We start from the raw sequence: 22,084 nt of genomic DNA on the forward strand, positions 1-22,084 counted from the left end.
TATCCTGAATGAAAACCTTCTCCAGAGTTCTCAGGACCTCAGACTGGGCAGAAGGTTCATCTTCTAACAAGACAATGACCCTAAGCACACAGCTAAAATAACGAAGGATTGGCTTCACAAAGTCTGTGACTGTTCTTGAATGGCCCAGCCAGACTTAAACCCAATTGAGCATCTCTGGAGAGACCTGAAAATGGCTGTCCACCAACGTTTACAATCCAACCTGACAGAACTGGAGAGGATCTGCAAGGAGGAATGGCAGAAGTTCCCCAAATCCAGGTGTGAAAAACTTGTTGCTTCTTTCCCAAAAAGACTCATGGCTGTATTAGATCAAAAGGTTGCTTCTACTAAATACTGAGCAAAGGGTCTTTTTTTTCTTTTTTAACAAATGTGCAACAATGTCAACAATTCTGTGTTTTCTATCAATATGGGGTGCTGTGTGTACATTAATGAGGAACAAAATGAACTTAAATGATCTTGGCAAGTGGTTGCAATATAACAAATAGTGAAAAAATTAAGGGGGTCTGAATACTTTCAGTACCCACTGTAAATGATCTGTTTTAAAAAAAAAACAGTATGACTGTTTATATATTGTGTTTTTTTATTATTAATTTATATATATATATATAGTAAATATATTACATATTTATTATTATTATTATTATTATTATTGTTATTATTATTATTATTATTATGTTAACATGCTTGACCTACAGTAGCAATATTTTCTTGTTCTGTCAGCTTTAGTTGTTTTAGCAATGAACTGAACGGTTATATTGGTTTGGCCCTATCCATGATAAACCAGCATGAAAAATCATGGTGATTTACCCCCAGATTTTCCATGTAGGGACTTTTGCCATGGTTGAAATTAAATCTAATCAAATCACAGCAATAGTTCTGTAAAATAAATTATATTTAAAAAATTGTAAATATAAGGAATTATATTTCTGCTGCCTTTGTATGATTGTCTATCCATATCTATAGCCTCATTTTCTGTCATCTGTCTATACTGATCTGTAGAATTTCAGACCAAATCAATTCCAGGCGGCGTCTGTTATTTTGATGAAAGTCCCACTCTCAGATGCTCTGGTATGAAAATGTCCGTTGCACTGAAATATAGAGGTTATTCAATAAAATGCTTTCTCATAAAGAAAAACGTGTAAAAAATATATAAAAAAATCTTACATTATTCAAGCTTCGTACATCACCAATAAGAGCCACACTAATAAAATGGCAATCTAAGATATTAAACTAGCTGGCCAAATCTCATTTTAAAAATTACTCAGCCAGCCATAATCTACTTTAGCGATGAGCCTGCGCATGGTAAAAAATGACAAATAATGCTCTATGATATTGTAATTCCTATACACACACCATTCCAAACGTACACAACTTCAATAAAGAAAAAGGAAAATAAATATCTAAACTGAAACTTATTTCATTTTGCATGCAGGCAATTGACAGCAAACTCACATAAGTTAAGCTTCTTTATTTAGATCCATAGTCACAAGCGCTCCTCATTCAGACAATCTGGCACCTGAGTACTGACCGAAGAACCTAATGCCTGAGCCGTTTGTCATTTATTTAACATTACATCCCAGTGTGTTTTGGGGGCTTTTAGCTGCTGTGGCCTCGGCGGAGCCTTTCATTGTCAGTTTTTGACAGAGCTGGGAGGCTCGGAGCACCTCAGATCAATAGTATAGGGAAAGATAAGTGACAGCCCCTGTGTGTGTGTGTGTGTGTGTGAGAGAGAGAGAGCGAGAGAGAGCGAGAGAGAGAGAGAGAGAGAGAGAGAGAGAGAGAGTGTGTGTTATACCAGTTTCATAATTTATAAAAAAAAAAATAGTGTTGGGAAATATGGAAAAATAATAATAATAAATAAATAAATACAAATTCAGTTTTTCAGAGCATTTTGCCAATTCGAGAGAAATTTTTCATTTAAAAATGTAACTACAGCATAATTCAAGACACCTTCTCTTTATTAAAAACTTGCAAAACCATCTAGTAAATAAAGATCTGTTCCAAGTGCACCAAACATGCAGGCCCATAGCCAACTATGAGGTAACTGGACCTCTGTAAATTTTTCATGTACAAAAATACAATTTCTTCTCTGAATGACTAATTTGTTGTTTAAGTGCCGGCTATGCAGTGCTGCCAGATTTTGAAAACTAAATAACAATATAAAACAAATTTATTTTAAATCTTTGCAGATAAGATAATATAAAGATATTGCTGACACTAAACTGTAACTTTCTGAAGTGTCAAATTAAGTGGAAAAGACAAAAGAAAAATTCTTATAATCACTGGATCTGGCAACACGCTGCGCCTTCCGCCCTCACTCACAACTCTCTGAAGTCTTGTCACTCTGCCAGCATCTTGCAGCGATCATTTTCATACCACAGATGCTAAACATTCTTGCAAACTGTCTAAACCGAATTATAAATGTCATGCAGACATTCATATGAGGAGTTTTAAACTAATCAAAAAAGCCCATGGTCAGGTTATTGCTGACAGGATAGCACATTATGCAAGCCAGAAGTGAAAAATGCAAAAAATATCATGCTATTATCCATCAGAAACATTATCAATGATGTCAAAAACAGTATCATTTAACATTAGTACATAGATCTAGAACAAGTAGGTTACAGAATTAAATGAAATAGCAAAAACCTGCCATGAAAAGATTTATGCTATTTTATTCAGTAGTTTTTGTTAATTATTGATATTCACTCATCAGATAATTTTTCAGCAATGGTCTGGTTCTGCTCATATGGAAAAAAATCTAAAATAACCGAACATTTTGCCAAGGTGGCGATCAAATCAATAATGTGCGATTTGTTTTGTCTAGACCCAAGAATTCCCATGATATATGACACTTGAGTGGCAACAAGCGCTTTAGGAGTTATGATCGATATCAGCACCTCCCATCAGGCCAGTCGAGGCAAGCCTTGGTGTTGTTGTAGACTTAAGGTCTCTATGTTTTACGGTTTAGTTTGGCAGATCACTTTTATGTCAGAATGGTAATCTTTGAAAATCTTAAGAATTACAATAAGGTTCAGCGCAATGCTCTTGAACCCCTAAAAATCATTGAAATAATACATTTACATTCAAGAGTGTTTCTTGAATGTATCTGGGGCCAAAATGTCCATAGACCTTACTGAGCCGAGCAGGGGCGAAGACACACGCTGACACTTCACTGTCCCCCAGGGATAGACAGAGAGATTGAGAGATACAAGGAAAAAGGGAAAGGGGAAAGACTAGGTTGACTGTCTCAATTTTGACAGACTGTGCGCCAGAGAACGCAAAGAGAGACATCCAGACTTCTGACCCCCACGGCAGCCCTCAAAGCACTCGAGACTGAGCAGAGCTTTCTTATTCCCCTGAAGGGCATTTTAATGGAGAGTTAACTGCACTGTGTCTTTGCAAGTTGAGTGGCAGGCTGACGGTGATTGCACACATATTGTTTGAATGCTGGAATGCTAATGTATATGTGCTGGGCATCGTCAATGAATCGGAGAACAAAGATGCAAGCAATTTTGGTGCCATCTGTCTTTCTCTCTCTTTTTTTTCTCTCGCTCTCTCTCTCTTCCTCAAACTTTCAGTTTTTGTTTTCAGTTGTGAATTTAAGAGGATGATGGATGAATTGCAATTCTTGTACAATTTCTGTCAACAACACAGACCATAAGAGTGAAACGGCAATCACCTGTTTAAACTAATGATGATTTATTTGCTAGCCCACTGATATCGCTGGCAAAATGGCATATTAATATGCAATTATGGACTTAATAAGCTCAGATTAGTCCTGTCAGACTGCTCTGTCAAAATGTGAAAGCGGCCTGCTCAGTTTGTGCCTATTCAGATGTTTCTGTATTTCAGTGTGATTTCCCATGAGCAGGCCCACACGAAACTGCACTGACAGCTGCACCCATTTCTGCAAAACTAACGCCTGTCATTCATGAAATTCGGCAAGCTTTCTGCAATACAGTTAACTTTAGTTAAATGCAAATTAATTGAATTCATTTCTGTCATTTCTGTCGAAACTTGTTCAGTATGTTATCGTATTTGTAATTGCACATTAGTAATGACAAATATAGTACTATTAGTACCAGTAAACAGAATTCATGTGACTTTTACGTCACTAAATCAACATTCATAACAATTCTGCACTGATGGGAGTCACTCCAGAGATATACTAGTAGCTCTTTGGTCATTCGGTTAATATGGTAGATAGCTTCTAAAAAAGTCAGAGTATGCATCTCTATTCAAACAAAACTTAAAGAAAAATGTAAATAAATAAAAAAGTGATCATTTTAGTCTCAAATCTGAAACTGACCATGTTTTAAAAAATAATAATGTGAACAAAAAATATGAGACTGTAAATATGAATTAAGCATTAATTCTTGCTGTGTTAACATACCCTTAGTGTCATGGGTTGATTTCTTTATTAAATTAAAAAAAGCAATAAACACCAGAGCGAAACAAAACAGAATAGTGTAGGACTGACAAATAATTCAGGAAACCAAGGGCTATATGTACTCAGGGGGAACACATGCTGAGTGATAATCACAAGAATCCAAGTGAAATTATTTATTGGTAGAAAAACATAAAGAGAGAACGCAAGTAAAATCCATTTTCAAAATAATAGTCCTAGATACAACTGAACGCAAAAACAATAAATACTCAAGTCAACAAATCAAAATGAATGCACTTATTTAGATCACAACAAAATATAACAAAAAGGACACTACTTTTTCAGAAGGGCATTATTAGGCATTTACTAATGTTAATAAATTGAATCTTATGTTAAAGCTTTACCAATTAATAATGCTTAAAGCCATTGTACTATCAGCTCAATTTAACAATTTAACAGATTTTCCAGCAAAATTGCCTTGCAAAATTGACATGTGCTGAAGGAAAGCTATTTTTGGTTTTAGTTGTGTGAGGTATTTTCATTAATGGTCTTGGAGGACTAAGACTTGCCAGCAGAATACAGAACACGTCTGTGTTTTCTAGTCGGTAAACACTGATCTTTCCACTGGAGGTTTTCACTGGTTGTTTGGACTCTTCTTTTCTTATTATTGTACGTTGCAATGACATTTCAATCCTCACAGGCTAAAGAAATGCTACCTGGATAATACACAGGTTATTCATTTTTGTTTGCTTCTTCTGTAGTTTACGGTAACCCTGCATCTGTTACAGTAATGTAGCGTACACTGTTTTTCAAGTCATTATTTTCTTCCCTCAGTTCACTTAAAACGGCATTCTAAGCTTTTTTCTCTTTGTTCTCTAGACATCTAGCTTTGTGAACGTATTTACACTTGTGCAATTTTCTTTTAATCTTCATTGTTTTGTCTTTACCCAGAATAGAGAGAAAGGGGAATTAGAGAGCCTATTTGTGTTATTTTTACCACCTCCTTCCTTCTCTCTCTCTCTCTCTCTCTCTTTCTCTCTCTTACTCTCTTTCTCTCAGTGTCTCTCTGATTTTATTTATTTATTTAGCTATTTATTTTTCCTGGCAGCGGGAACAGCTCAAAGTGAAAAATTATGCAATGTACAAATTTTTCCCTTGAGGCCAGGTGTTGGCACATAATGGCCCATATAGGTGCAGTAATTAAGATCTGGTTGGACAGGGGAGGGGAAGAGAATATCATCTATTTTTTCCACACTCCAAGACAAATCTGTTACTGGAAACTAACAATTATTCCTATGACTATCTATCTACCTCTTTTTTCCCTTTTTTTACTTTCTCACTCACTTCCAGTCTCTCTTGTGCTTTTCATCGTATTTTTGCTTGTTACAGCTGGCTTAGAAGCTGAATTTAACTGATGTTTTGATTGGCTCTTCAGTTTTCAAGCACATTGTTTTTCACACAACTGCTGCAGTGTCTCAGTTTCGTCCGAGTCATACTGACGTATTATGAGAAATGTACAGATTTTGCATTTCTACTGAAATACATCACTGGCAGTAAGCGTGACGAGACAGAGGTGCAGCTTGTTAATTACCTTTGAACTACAAAAGTGTAAATTAGTATTGATTATGATGACCCGACTGCCTTTCAGCTCAAACTTCTCATGTTCAGTGCATTAATGCATCACTATGTTTACATAAAAAACAGTTTAATTGAAACAAATGCTGACTGGCCCATATATAGACTCTCAAATCATACAAACACAGACTCGTATTCTTCCCTTACACACTCAATAAACACCGACCCATGCATCCACACACACACAGTCATAAAAGAAGGAATAAGCATCTGCACATCTCCCATGTGTTTGCAATTACATGTATCGGCCTGCACTCATCCCGAGTTCTGTCATATCGACTGCGTATTTACTGCAGCTGCTTCATTCTCCAGTTAATTGCTGCTGTTTATGAGCCTCTGAGAGACTCACATGTGTATCTGGGGGTGGATGATTTTTGAGTGTGTTTAGACAAATACTCGAATGTCTCTCATTATTCATCTCTGAATCTGAATTGGAGTTGTTTTCATTGCTGAGAACAAATCAGACGTGGCCTTGTCAAACTTTGTGTCGGATCTTCCCTCTCTCCTCAGAGCACCTGGTAAACTCATTCACTGCCAGACAAATAAAACCTCAGCTGCTGTAAACACACATTTCACATGGTTAAACTCTGTTTTACACTGTAAAACTTGATGAAAATTTGCTGACAATGTACTGAGGCCACTTAGGCAGTCTAAGATGTAGACACATCTGTTTCTTCTTCGAGAAATTTTGAATAACATCTTTTGCTCACCAATGGATCAACTGCAGTGAATGGGTGCCGTCAGAATGAGAGTACAAACATCTGATAAAAACATCACAATAATCCACTTGACGTCAGTCCACATGTTTGGGAGAAACAAATCCATCATTAAGATTTTGTTTTTAGTTAAAATGAGTCCTTTATCCATAACATTGCTTCCTCCAGTGAGAAATTGCTTTCTCCACTGTGAATATATATTTGCTGATAAAACCCACAAATGCTCTCAATAAGTGGTTCAGGTGATCTGCTGACTGTGCACATTAGGGTAATAGGCTACTTTAGGCTTTAATTGCTCTGACGGTAGTAAAATTTCTTATTATGGAATTTGCATGATTAATTAGTTCCATTTTTTATTCCATTATATGTGTTAAAATTGCTGGATTCAATTAATTAATTGGATTAAACCTATATGCACTAACTGCTATGCCGCAGCTCCACCTACTTATTTCTAATGCTCAGCTGTGGTGAGCTCAGGTTTAGCACTTTCAGATGAGTGTGTTCACTTATTGTAACAGGACTACTTGAGATACACTTAGAGGAGAAGATTATAGGAGCTATAGGGAAGCATTTTCTTTTTAATCTTGTATATAATTCTAGGACGGGGCGGGGGTGAGTGAAATCTGTCAAGCCATAGGAAATAGAAGGAAAAATGTGCATTATAGAAGCTCTCCTTTTCCCTTGCTTCCTCTCATGCATATGAGAAATCTTTTGAAATCACAGAGAAATGTAGATGCAAGGACCGTTTCTATTTGCATGTCCCCTCCACAGCCAAATCGATAAAACAAGAACTTAGGTTGTGTGTTTAGCATGTGTGCTCACAAGCATGTCAATTTTTGTATGTGCCACATTTCCTTTGGCAATCATTTTGGTAAACTGTCTATGAGAGAATGTGATGTTAAAAAAATAAATAAAACAAGCCTGCGAAAACAAGCAACATCCAATTATCCTTAATCTGGCTTTGGTGATTGCTTGACTAGAGTGGTATGATTGCTGATTGTGTGGGAAACTCATCGTTTAGGCATTGTGCATCCTCAATAAAGAGTCTGGAATGATTCAGGGGTGAAAGTCAATGGAAGATCCCCTTAAGCAGAGCAGGACAGCTAATTAAAATAAAAATGCTGGTCAGCTCTACATAATGACTGTACATTAACCGCCTTATTTTTATCTTTGTTTTGAATGTATATGTGTGAATGTGTTCGAGTTAGCAGTTTCTCCTTTTGGTTTCTTCTTGCGTGATCTTTGGTGCTTCAGGATAATTACCAACTAAGACTTGTTATGACAATTCAGTATACTGCACAGGCGGATGAACAATTCTGTTTACAATGTGGTTTGAGGAAACAAATAAAATGCTCATGTTTTTCTCAGTAATGGCATCAGAACATTGTGAGCACTTCAGAATCATGACCTAGCCCTAAGCTTGAAAGGTGCAGACATATTGAAATCTAGTTTGATTTACTGTTTTCTAATTAAAAGTCACAAAATAACCCAACAGTAAACCACATTACATAAACTGAAAGTGATTATGTTGAAAAACAAAATGTAATAATGTGGGGGGGGGGTCTTATTGCATATAAAACCAATCAAAAAGAGGCATTATAAATCAGTCTGATTAATTATTTCTTGAACTGAATACTTTAGAATGGTTACTGAATTAACATCCACTTACTGAAATAAAAAATGGTTGGTAATGTTTATTTATTTTTTGCATATACATTAATACATTTCTTATATATATTAATGTATTTAATGCAAAGTCTAAGACTGCATTTATTCAATCAAAAATACAGTAATGTATGCTGACATTTCATGTGATCTTTCAAAAATAATTCTATTATGTTAATTTGCAGCTCAAGAAATATTTCTGATTATTATGTTGTAAAGAGTTTATTCGTTTTTTAAGGAATCCTTGATGTATTTTTTTCAGGATTCTTTGATGAATAGAATTTTCCAAAGAACCAAATAAATTTAAAATATCAATGTTTTATAACGATATAAATGCTTTAACTGTTACTTTTGAACAAGTTTTCTTACTGAGTAAAAGTATTAAATAAAAGTAAAAAAAAAAAAATAACACTCAATTTCTGAACGGTAGTACATGTGATTCAGAATAAATTCGGACTGATTGTCCAATGTGCCATCAAAGATTTAAGACAGATAAAGATAAATATTGAATAAATCGTGAACTAACTCCCCGGCTGTCCTTCACTAGGTCTGTTTTGAGTCATAATGTCATCCAACCAAGTTCAGCCTCCTGCACTTTCACCAGCTGACAACCCGAGCTAAGGTCAGGCAGTCACAGCCCTCTCCCTTCCTGTGTAATATTGCATTCGGAAATCAATCTCTACCTCTGTAAATAGCGACATGATGAGGCTTCATCATTTATTAAAGTGATGCCTGTTCTCTATAGTCACTCTGTCTTCAATATTTCTGTGCAAACCTGCGAGTCTCTTCCTAAAGTAGTCAGATGTCACTAGCTGCACGGGCCGTCCTCTCTCAATAAAAGATGAGCTGCTTTTCATGAGAGAGATTCAGCGCGTGGTGTCTCCCGCCGTGCTGAGTCAAGTCAGAAAAACAAGATGGGAGTCTCATCAAACATTGTTCCAATATATCTCCACACAGCAAATTTGCAGAGACGTAGTAGATGGAAGATAGACAGCATCGCACATTTAGATAAAGCTCTTGTGGTTACTGACAAAGACTGACAGAGACAGAGATTGTGTCACAGGTGCTAACCCTAGCAAAACCGATGTCTTATTCTCTTATTTTCTCTCCAAATCACTTTCGCTGATATCCCAGAGGACCTCAGGCAGTGCTGCCTATTGCTGCACATCTCTGAGCACTGCTCTCTGCTATTTACTGGCTGCCCAAATCCTCTCTCTCTCTGCAAATTGCTGTACCTAAAAGCCTCCCGTTCCCTGTCCACCCCTTATATTTCCCCAGCTGTTTTAACAGTGAGAGATTGATTACTTTGACAGAGGTAGTGATTACCGTGTTGGCAGTCTCAGTGGGCTTCCAGAGTGAATATTTACCTGGGAGAAATTCAATCAGTCAGGCTAATGCCATTCACCCACTACTTTAATCTGCTCCAGTATTCAATTAGAGATCTACTCCACCTACCTGTGGGTGTCATTTTAGTCGCTGAGGTGAAAGGGGAGAAAAAAGCGAAATGGTTTCTTGAAGTGTACAGTATTAGAAAGCAGCAGCGAACAGTTTTTGTGGTGTACATGATTGTTAATGTGTGCATGTGCACGAACCGTCATCTAAAGTGCAGAGGCTTGTAGACTTCACTAATTGTGCTAATTGTAAATGGCTTTAGATGCAGATCCTTAATGGATTTTCTTTGTGTTTGTCTTGGGTTCTTCCACCTGACTGAGCCATGACTGAGTGCATTATCTTCACATAGCATAAGCAGTGCTGACTAATTACAATGATGTTCAAGATTTCAAATCCAATTGTGTTGAAAATATAAAAAATAAAAATAGCTTAAATGGAAACACGTTATCAGAGCTTAATTGCTTTTGCCAGCACAGATATTATAATGTCCAAAGCTTCTCTTTTATTTTATTTTTCAGCTCAAAAACCACATAAAGTAACTGCATTAATATGTGATTTAAGAACAAGAATAAAAAAAATTAGATTTAAAAAAATTACCAAGAAATACAAATCAATCAAACAAAATCAATTTGAACTAAACAAATATCCACACATGCAACTATTAAGCCAAAGTACAATGGTATACAAATAAAAAAAGGTGAAAAAGAAGAATAAATAGTAATAGGAGAGGGTATACAAACAATTATGAATTGTGCTTTTATGTGATTTATTTGCAATTCTGGGTAACACTTTATTTGAAGTTGTGTAAACTTATTACACATTACATGTACTTACTATTATAATAACAATACATCATGTATAACTACATGCAAGTAGCCCATATATAATGGCATGACTGACAAAACAAATTAAAGCTTATTTCCAAGTAGCATATTGTAAAACCAGGTGTTTTTGGACAATGGTTTGTCAAGTCAAGTCACCTTTATTTATATAGCACTTTAAACAAAATACATTGCGTCAAAGCAACTGAACAACATCAATTAGGAAAACAGTGTGTCAATAATGCAAAATGACAGTTAAAGGCAGTTCATCAATGAATTCAGTGATGTCATCATCTCAGTTCAGTTTAAATAGTATCTGTGTAATCATTTGCAATCAAGTCAACAATATCGCTGTAAATGAAGTGACTCCAACTAGGGTCCAACTATTTGTAGGGGCTGTTTATCATTTCAAGCACCAGATGGCAGTAAAGTGACCTGTTAAGAAAAGCTTAGAGTAACAAACCCATTTTCAGTACATACTGAAACCCTCATTGCATAGAAAAACTTTTCACCATCACTAACTAATTGTTTTTGCCTTTCAGGTCCATCTCTGGTAGGTGTGGTGAGAAAAGACTGGGCATCTCAAACTAGTATCGCCCTCTCCTGGCAGGAAACTGAGCAGCCGCATTCTGCCATCCTGGACTACGAGATCAAGTATTATGAAAAGGTTTGTTTTTAAATCATTAAAAGCTTATCAAAGGTGGCATAAATGCATTTACACATCAAATACTTTACTTATATTTGACTTTATAGCTGGGATACTTTACTCAGATTTTTATGTGTCGTTATTGTCTTTATTTATCATCATTTTGAGTAGGCGGGGAGCAGCCTAAACTAATATGTGTAAAGATGCCTTAAAACTGAAAACATCAGTTACATAATGAACAGTACGCTAAATGAAGAAACTTGTTTTCTTTCTGTCTTTATATTGATAGGAACAGGAACAGTTAAGTTACTCCTCTACACGTACAAAGTCTCCGAGCGTGATAGTGACCGGACTAAAGCCCTCCACGGTTTACGCGTTCCACGTGCGTGCTCGTACCCTCGCCGGCTACAGCAGTTACAGCCCCAAGTTTGAGTTCACCACAGGAGACGAGGGTAAGAGTTTCTCTAAAAATTCCTCACTAATGCCTAATTTTCTGAGATACCATGTAAGCAACGCAAGTAGAGTTTTAAACAGATGTTAGAAGGGAACAATATATGTTTATTGTGAATGACTTCAAGTGCTGTGTGATTTCAGTTCTGCTTTTTGGCTTCATCCACCAACAATTCTCAAGGCATTAAAGGGTTAGTTCACCCAAAAATGAAAGTAAGCCCATAAATTACTCACCCTCAAGTCATCCTAAGGTGTATATGACTTTCTTCTTTCAGACGAATCCAGTTGGAGTTATATTAAAAATTGCCTTTGATCTTTCAAGCTGTTTAATGGTACTCAAGCGGATGATGCAGTACATCAGTCCAAAAGAAGTTAAATATGCCCATCCTTATTAAGCATGGGTGAACAAAAGCCTCCTGTAGGAAATCAATGCGTTTTTGTAAGAAAAGTAACCATATTTAAAACTTAACAATCAATTTAATATAGCTTGCGCTCACTGTTGTAAACGGAACCAGATCCGGGCGGATGACGTACGAGGTCGGCTTTGTGCATGCCTCGCTCTGAATAGACGAAAGAAGAAGCAGAGGACAGAGATAAAAACAAAACAATGGTCACAAATTAGAAGTACAAAATGAGGATTTGTACATGAGGATGTTGGAAGATTTCTATATAAGCCAACATTTGCTAATATAAGGAAACTTTGCTTACTTTGCTCCTGTTAACAAATGTTGGTTTTCACGAGTCTAACTGGAACATGTGCAACGCTGACCTTATACATCATTCTCGCGGAGCTGCTTCTGTGTACAACTTTTGCCGTAAGCTACATTAATGTGATTATTACGTTTTCAATATGGATATTTTTCTTACAAAAACGCATCAATTCAACCCCCCAACCCCACCAACCTTCAATGTAAACTTCAATGTGACTTAATTGTTTTGTGCTTATTTCTCTTTCTTTTTCCCTCTCTTGCTCTTTCACGTACACGCACACACACTCTTTCACTATGTCAGATTCTGAGGAGGCAGCTGATCAGGGCCAGGTGTTGGTGATTGTTACAGCCACAGTGGGGGGCTTCTCTCTCCTCATCATTCTCACCCTCTTCCTTCTCATCACTGGCAGGTAATAAGGAACAAATAATGAGGGGGCAGGTAAATATGCTCCATGATAGATGAATAGATGTTGCCTTTATATCAATCTATCTATCTATCTATCTATCTATCTATCTATCTGTCTGGCTGTATATATCTGTATGTCTGTCTGTCTATCTATCTATATATCTCTGTCTGTCTGTATGTGGATGTCATGGATATGTCTTTTCTTTCATTCACTCATTTATCCTTAATTTAGCTCCTTGCTTATCCAGCCATCTCCTAATAGGCCTGTTGGCCACGGAGCACCTTCCTATTTTCCGATTGGCTGAGCCATGTCGCTGCCTAATTAGTTGGAATGCTGCAGCCTCCAGGCAGCGGGCCGTGTATGCTGCCATGAAATGGCCTGCTGTGAGACTGACAGCAAGCTTAAACATGCCACACAGTCCTGCGATTCGCAATATCAGCATGTGCAGCGCGCTGTGTGAAACCTCACTCAGCCAGCCCCTGTGCCATCACGTCCTCGCACAGCTGCAGTGGCTGATGGCAACGTGTTCAGCTGCTTGTGCAGATTTGCAGGGAGGCTGTTGTGAGCAGCTCTTAAATAAATCTAGAGATTTTTATGACGGACATAATCAGTGTCTTTATTTCTTGAAAAAATTAATTAATTTACAACCCGAATTCCGGAAAAGTTGGGACGTTTTTTAAATTTTTATAAAATGAAAACTAAAGGAATTTCAAATCACATGAGCCAATATTTTATTCACAATAGAACATAGATAACATAGCAAATGTTTAAACTGAGAAATTTTACACTTTTATCCACTTAATTAGCTCATTTAAAATTTAATGCCTGCTACAGGTCTCAAAAAAGTTGGCACGGGGGCAACAAATGGCTAAAAAAGCAAGCAGTTTTGAAAAGATTCAGCTGGGAGAACATCTAGTGATTAATTAAGTTAATTGATATCAGGTCTGTAACATGATTAGCTATAAAAGCTTTGTCTTGGAGAAGCAGAGTCTCTCAGAAGTAAAGATGGGCAGAGGCTCTCCAAGCTGTGAAAGACTGCGTAAAAAAATTGTGGAAAACTTTAAAAACAATGTTCCTCAACGTCAAATTGCAAAGGCTTTGCAAATCTCACCATCTACAGTGCATAACATCATCAAAAGATTCAGAGAAACTGGAGAAATCTCTTTGCGTAAGGGACAAGGCCGGAGACCTTTATTGGATGCCCGTGGTCTTCGGGCTCTCAGACGACACTGCATCACTCATCGGCATGATTGTGTCAATGACATTACTAAATGGGCCCAGGAATACTTTCAGAAACCACTGTCGGTAAACACAATCCGCCGTGCCATCAGCAGATGCCAACTAAAGCTCTATCATGCAAAAAAGAAGCCATATGTGAACATGGTCCAGAAGCGCCGTCGTGTCCTGTGGGCCAAGGCTCATTTAAAATGGACTATTTCAAAGTGGAATAGTGTTTTATGGTCAGACGAGTCCAAATTTGACATTCTTGTTGGAAATCACGGACGCCGTGTCCTCCGGGCTAAAGAGGAGGGAGACCTTCCAGCATGTTATCAGCGTTCAGTTCAAAAGCCAGCATCTCTGATGGTATGGGGGTGCATAAGTGCATACGGTATGGGCAGCTTGCATGTTTTGGAAGGCTCTGTGAATGCTGAAAGGTATATAAAGGTTTTAGAGCAACATATGCTTCCCTCCAAACAACGTCTATTTCAGGGAAGGCCTTGTTTATTTCAGCAGGACAATGCAAAACCACATACTGCAGCTATAACAACAGCATGGCTTCGTCGTAGAAGAGTCCGGGTGCAAACCTGGCCTGCCTGCAGTTCAGATCTTTCACCTATAGAGAACATTTGGCGCATCATTAAACGAAAAATACGTCAAAGACGACCACGAACTCTTCAGCAGCTGGAAATCTATATAAGGCAAGAATGGGACCAAATTCCAACAGCAAAACTCCAGCAACTCATAGCCTCAATGCCCAGACGTCTTCAAACTGTTTTGAAAAGAAAAGGAGATGCTACACCATGGTAAACATGCCCCGTCCCAACTATTTTGAGACCTGTAGCAGAAATCAAAATTGAAATGAGCTCATTTTGTGCATAAAATTGTAAACTTTCTCAGTTTAAACATTTGCTATGTTATCTATGTTCTATTGTGAATAAAATATTGGCTCATGTGATTTGAAAGTCTTTTAGTTATCATTTTATTAAAATTTAAAAAACGTCCCAACTTTTCCGGAATTCGGGTTGTACAATTGAACACTCTTGAGTTGTTTTCCCTGGAGGAGCATTATTTTAATTTCAATATTTGAGGAGCTGTTCAGCCTGTTATGTCGTCTTAAGTCTTTCTGGTTACCGATCATAATTCAACACCATGGACAGGGACACTGGCTTCAGAACCATGGACAGTGCTGAAGTCTCTAAATGTGTTATTTAACGTACATCAACAAAACCATTGATTAGTTAAATTTCTTTTCATTTGAACAGGTGTCAGTGGTACATAAAATCTAAGATAAAATCAGAAGACAAAAAAAGAACGCAGTATCAAAATGGTCATGGTATGAGACCTTCATTACACACTCACTCACAGACTGTATATTCATATTTAAAATGTATTCAGGAGAAGAAAAAAATACTAATTTCAACCTTTGACATTTTAATAGTGCCATTCCCGGGATTAAAGACTTACATTGACCCAGACACATATGAGGACCCCTCACAGGCCGTTCATGAGTTTGCCAAGGAAATCGATCCATCTCGTATCCGAATCGAAAGAGTCATCGGAGCAGGTCAGAGCTCTTTTTATAGCTCTCTTCAGTCTGATATTCAGTAGCCCATAATCTACTCCTGCTATTTCTGCAGCAAGATATAAAATGTAAGTATGTCACGAGTTAAAAGTAAATTGAATAGAAGATACAGTTCTTCAAAAAAAAAAAAAAAAAAAAATCAGATTTCTTCTCTCCTTTAGTCTCTAGATCTAGGCTCTGGTTTCTCTTATGTGTCGAATTAAAATATATTTCAGATCATTTTCACAGTTAGGCTCTTAAATGCCTCTCTGAAAAATCGCTTTGTTATTCTCAGAAGACAAAATGATTAGAATCTAATCTTCAGTGAGATAAGTAGGAAATAATTCAATGTGAAATAATTGCCACAAGGACAATCTTTGTAAAGAGACTTGTGAACTTTGATATAGTTTGACTGCCACCTAGTGTTTAATATATATACAAATTCAAGCAGTAACCCTAAATGTTATGAAAGTGAATATGGACTCGAGTGTATTCTGCAGGGGAGTTTGGGGAGGTGTGTAGTGGCCGGCTCCGTATCCCAGGAAAAAAGGAAATTCCTGTGGCTATAAAGACTCTGAAGGGGGGATACACTGAGCGTCAGAGACGGGATTTCCTGCGAGAGGCAAGCATCATGGGACAGTTTGATAACCCTAACATCATCAGACTGGAGGGTGTGGTTACAAAGAGTAAGAAACTTTGTTCCTTTCTTTTTGCCTTCTGAATATTTAAACAACTGCATAATATATCCATGATAAATATTATTTGATGAAAAGAATGTTCAAAAGAGTCATTTATTTGAAAAATATGGATGATGAAAAAAAGATTTTGTAAGATAAATGTCATTTGATCAATTGATGCATCCTTACTGAATAAAAGTTATCATTTCTTTAAAAAAAAAAAAGTTACTTATCCTAAACATTTGAACAGTAATGTGATACTGTAATGAGTTTAATGCAACTCTAGGTCTGACTTCTTTCTATGTCTGAATAGCATGGCAGGGCATAAACAAATAAATGCATAAATAAAACACATAAGGAAAACGTGAAGCATTGATATTGATCATTGAGGATGTGAATTGTCTGTATGAAACTAATTACAGAATAACTTGATTCATCATCAGCCAAAAAGCTGTTTTCTCTCTGCAAGAAAAAAACGTGTTTATCCGCCAAGTTTGATACACTCACAGCTTCGTTCTGACATGCAGACAATCACTGAATTTACGCTATAAACCAAACTACCTGCAACCTCCAGAATAAAAAAAAGAAAAAAAGATGAAGAAACAAAAAACACTCAGTGTACGATTCTAGTGATATGTCATGTTTTTCATCGATTTGGAACTACTATGCTTCTATAGATAAACTAAAGCTGTTTGGAGTAGTTAATTAAAATGATAGAGGTACTACAGATGTTAATGTAGCAGCATTATACAATAATTTCATAGAAACTAAGCACTGATGATGAAGGCAACGTGAACTTTTGGGTTTGACTTGTAGTCAAGCAAAAAGACAGTTGAGTAATGTGGCAATGTCTGTCCCATTTCCCTCTGTTTCTTTCTGTATAATCTAGTCCATTACTTACAGGTGTCCTGTTTTCCTCTTTGTAGGTCGGCCTGTGATGATAGTGGTGGAATACATGGAGAATGGCTCCTTGGATTCTTTTCTGAGGGTACAAGAACTCAATTCATTAATATGGCACACCACACTTGACATTTCTCATAAACATGACCTATCTAGAGAGAGCATTTTCTAATTTGGCAGCAGATCGATAGTTGATATAAAATGCTTTTAGAAAGTTGATGTCATGCAGTGTGTCAGTCTAAAACAGTGGTTCTCAACCAGGGGGCTGGAGTCCATTTGGGGTCTGCAGCAATCAAAAAACAAGCAATAAAATAATCCAAAATGAATAAAAATGAAGATTTTTTGGTAACACTTTATAGGGACCAATTATCACTATTAACTAGATGCTTATTAGCATGCCTCATCCAAAAATTTAAATTCTGTCATTAATTACTCACCCACAGGTCCATCGCTAGAAATTCTGGGCCCTGTGCACTGTATTTGCTATGGATCCCCCTCAAAAGTATTCTCGTAGCTTCATTAAATTATGGTTGAACCCCTGAAATGTCACTTCATTCATTCATTCATTCATTCATTCATTCATTCATTCATTCATTCATTCATTCATTCACTTTATTTATATAGCCCTTTACAACTACACCTGCAGACCAAAGTGCTGTACAATCAAGAAACACTTATAGTAATTAAAACACACAACTTAAAAACAACACACATCCTGTTAAACAACAAAGACAAGTCTTTAGCCTTTAACTAGTTTTTTGACTTTAACTTTAAAGCATTTAAAGATGAGACCTCTCTAAGTTCCTGAGGAAGACTATTCCAGAGCCTCAGCAGTGCAACAGCAAAGGCCTGATCCCCTTTTAACTTTAAATGAGTACGAGGGACAGTAAGCAATATCTTATTATTGGATCTTAGAGACCTAGATGCTTGACGAACAGCAGTGAGCTCAGACACATAAGCAGGGGCCATCCCATGCACTGCTTTAAAAACATACAAAAGAGTTTTATATTTTATCCTGTAGTTCACTGGTAGCCACTTGAGAGAAGCTAAAATAAGAGAGATATGATGACTTTTCTTAGCACCAACTAGCAGCCTAGCTGCTACATTCTGAACTAACTGCAAGTGTAAAATAGTGGTCTGGCAGGACTCCACATAAAACACATTGCAATAGTCCAGATGAGACAAAACAGAGGCATTAATAACATTCTCTAAGTTTTTCTTTGACAGAATAGGCTTTAGTTTAGCAATAGACCTAATCTGGAAAAACAACAACTCATTGTTAGCACTACATCATTGATCTGCTTATAAAATTTCAGCTCTGGATCAAACACCACACCTAAGTTCCATATTTGGTCATGGCAATAATTGGACCATGAAACCAAATACGTGGACATATTTAAACATCCTCTGACAGAGCCAAAAAACATAATTGCAGTTGTACTCTGGACCTTGATCATGTAAGGATCCTTGCTGTCTATAGGGGGTCAGAGAGCTCTCAGGATGCATCAAAAATATCTTCATTTGTGTTCCAAAGATCTTGGAGGTCTTACGGAGTAATTAATGACAGAATATTCATTTTGGGGTGAACTTTTTCCCTTTAACATATTGGCTGTTTTTTTAGTACTTAAAAATAAGTACTAAAAACACATAATCTGCATGAAAATATTCTACATGGCTAATTCTACACAATACCTAAATCTAGCAACTACCTTACAAACTATTAATGAACAGCAAATTAGGAGTTTATTGAGACAAAAGTTAATGGTTTGTTAATAGAAAGAATTAAACCTTACAATAAAGTGTGTCTGATATTTCTTAATTAATTTAATACATGTTTATTTACCAAGCATGCTGCAGCAAGCTCTGAAATATATCGTAAGGTAGAAATGGTGAGTAAAAAAAAAAATGTTTTAAAAAAAAAAATTACAAAAAGTTTAAAATATGTAATTGGTGTTTCATCCATATATCACCACAAAAGCACCTTCAAGAACTGTAAAAAGAACTGAACGTCAAAAAGGAACCAGGAAATATTTAATTAATTTGTTTGTTTGTGTATTCATTTATTCATTCTTAGTTATCAGTTCTCAACTGATACTGAATGTCACTGAGACTACTCAATATTTGTTCTTTCCTCAATTTATTATTTCTTAGCATCTACTATAATGTAGTCATCAACTACTATCCGAACACAAGCTTAAAAGGGATAGTTCACCCAAAAATGAAAAGAAGATCTACTTTCATCTTTGGAACACAAATTAAGATATTTCGATGAAATCTGAGAGCTTTCTGACCCTGCATAGACAACAACACAACTGACACGTTCAAGGCCCAGAAAGGTAGTCAGGACATTGTTAAAAATGTCCACATGACATCAGTGTTCAATCTTAATGTTATGAAGCTATGAAAATATTTTTTGTGTGCAAAGAAAACAAAAATTTCTTTATTCAACAATTTCTGCTGTCAGGTCTTGTTTAAAGGTTAATATTTCTATTGTTCATTGTGATAAAACTCTCTATCTCTTTTTCTTGCCTGTCCTCTTCTTCTCTTCTCTCTTCTTTTGTAGAAGCATGACGGACACTTCACCGTGATCCAGCTGGTTGGTATGCTGCGTGGCATTGCCTCAGGTATGATGTACCTGTCCGACATCGGATATGTCCACCGGGACCTGGCAGCTCGAAATATTCTAGTGGATGACAACCTGGTGTGTAAGGTGTCGGACTTCGGTCTGTCCAGGGTGCTGGAGGACGACCCGGAGGCAGCTTACACCACCACAGTAAGCCACATGCACCTTCTTCAATATTGGTTCATTTAAATTCAGGGCCGTTCAGAGTTAATAACAATCTGTGCTGCTTAGACAGCCAAAGCTGATCCCGAATCTCTGGATCTTAGCACTACTCTGCTCGTCATGTGTTACTGAATGGGATTGAGTTGATCTAAGCAGTATAACATGAGATTAAGGGCTTACTCCGAGGAGTGATTGAGTAATTAGATTTATAATAAGATGCTAAATGTGTCTGAATACATTTGAACTTTTTGTTACAGGGATCTGAGTGCAGCATTCTATGCATTTGTATTCCAAGAAAAGCTCAATTATGGCTCATCATAACATAACAAGCAATCTCTTTTGATTGTCTAAGAAATGCAAAGTGAAGCTGCTTGCTATTATAATAAAAAGAAAAGATTTTGTTTTGTCAGGGGGGTAAAATCCCCATCCGCTGGACAGCTCCCGAGGCTATTGCCTACAGAAAGTTTTCCTCAGCCAGTGATGCTTGGAGCTACGGTATTGTCATGTGGGAAGTCATGTCATATGGAGAAAGGCCCTACTGGGAGATGTCCAACCAAGATGTGAGTCACTTGGTCTATTCTAATTCTACAAAATTTTGAACAATGGCATTTTCTTGGGCAGCTGTTTTCTGGGCCAAATGTATTTCGGATTTTTTTAGGCAAAATATATGTTAGCAAAATATTTAAAATATCATTCAATATTTTTTTTTCTAATTCAGTTTCTTGTAAACCTTCAAATGCTTTATTAAAAAAAAAAAAATACTAATTTACTAAATTACAAATTCTAAGAAATTCGACAAGTAATAGCATTATTATGAAAATACACACAAAAAAAGCTTTGCAAATAAGCTAAGATAGATACTTCTCAAAAGTTTTACATTTAAATCTATTCGTGCATACATTAATTTATTAATTCATCCATTTATTTTATTTTTTATATATATATATTTATATATATATATAAAACTTTTAATTCCAGTGTAAATCAACTTCCCCGCACGTGACCTAATTTAATTCAAAAACATATATTCTGTTAAATCATAACGTGGATCTCCTTGTTATAAAATGTTCCTTGTTATTCCTTTAGCTTATTAATTAGTATCTTCATTAATTAGTTGGTTGTTGTTGTTGTTTTTTTTCATTGGCTGAAGTGTTTCATTAGCATTGGATAAATAATTGCATACCACTGACGGCATCCCTAAAATTGCATTTGCAAACATGGTCTTGTAGAATTTGGATCCCAAAACAGTTCTCTGTGTCTTCCTGCAGGTAATCCTGTCTATAGAGGAAGGCTACAGGCTCCCTGCACCCATGGGCTGCCCCGTGGCCCTGCACCAGCTCATGCTTCTCTGTTGGCAGAAGGAACGCAGTCGGCGGCCACAGTTTAATGATGTTGTCAGCTTCCTAGACAAACTGATCCGCAATCCCAGCAGCCTGCTCACACTGGTGGAAGATGTAAATAGGTAGAAAGATTACAACAACATTTCAAAATAAACATTTTAATTGCTTACTAGAATCAAAATGAGTGACAGTGTTGAAATGCCAGTGTTGTTTTATACTGAAATTGTTAGTGTTTAGAGACAGATAACTCTGATTACACTGAACTGGTGTCTCTTGTCTTGTGGGTAACGTAAGCCAAACTGTTGTATGTGTTGTGTATCTAATCAGCTTCCCAGAATCCCCTGAGGATATGCCAGACTACCCTCTCTTCATATCTATTGGTGATTGGTTGGATTCAATCAAAATGAGTCAGTACAAGAACAACTTCATAGCAGCAGGATACACAACCCTGGATTCCGTATCCACCATGACTATTGAGTAAGTGGAGTCAAAGCTACACTTCATTTAGATTCCAGGTGTTGTTTTGCATGCAAAAATGATCATATTCACTCTATTTAGTGGGTTTAGTTCAATTTATTTGGCTTGCTTTAAAAGACTATTCTGATTCATGCTAATTTAATCAGTACTAACAAATATTGCTACAAGTGTGACTGCATCACATAATAATTATTAATAATATTAATAATGTTCATCGTCTGGCTGACTACGTCTTGTATAAATTTTTCTCAAAATCCTGTCATACTTGCACAA

General features: G+C 36.6%; 1 protein-coding gene across 2 annotated transcripts in view; it reads left to right on the top strand.

The window, feature by feature from the left end:
- The window catches only part of epha6 (eph receptor A6), a 123,215-nt gene that overhangs the window by 99,100 nt on the left and 2,031 nt on the right, over positions 1–22,084 (top strand). The window contains exons 6-16 of one of the 2 annotated variants that reach the window (XM_059554238.1): positions 11,180–11,304; positions 11,573–11,735; positions 12,745–12,853; positions 15,334–15,404; positions 15,510–15,635; positions 16,133–16,318; positions 17,236–17,297; positions 19,773–19,982; positions 20,390–20,554; positions 21,263–21,456; positions 21,662–21,811. In XM_059554238.1, the coding sequence (XP_059410221.1) occupies positions 11,180–11,304; positions 11,573–11,735; positions 12,745–12,853; positions 15,334–15,404; positions 15,510–15,635; positions 16,133–16,318; positions 17,236–17,297; positions 19,773–19,982; positions 20,390–20,554; positions 21,263–21,456; positions 21,662–21,811 (1,561 nt within the window). The remainder of the gene's footprint in view (positions 1–11,179; positions 11,305–11,572; positions 11,736–12,744; positions 12,854–15,333; positions 15,405–15,509; positions 15,636–16,132; positions 16,319–17,235; positions 17,298–19,772; positions 19,983–20,389; positions 20,555–21,262; positions 21,457–21,661; positions 21,812–22,084) is intronic. The other variant, XM_059554239.1, reaches the window with a different exon arrangement.

The sequence above is a fragment of the Carassius carassius genome, chromosome 7, assembly GCF_963082965.1.
Source record: "Carassius carassius chromosome 7, fCarCar2.1, whole genome shotgun sequence".
NCBI lineage: Eukaryota > Metazoa > Chordata > Actinopteri > Cypriniformes > Cyprinidae > Carassius > Carassius carassius.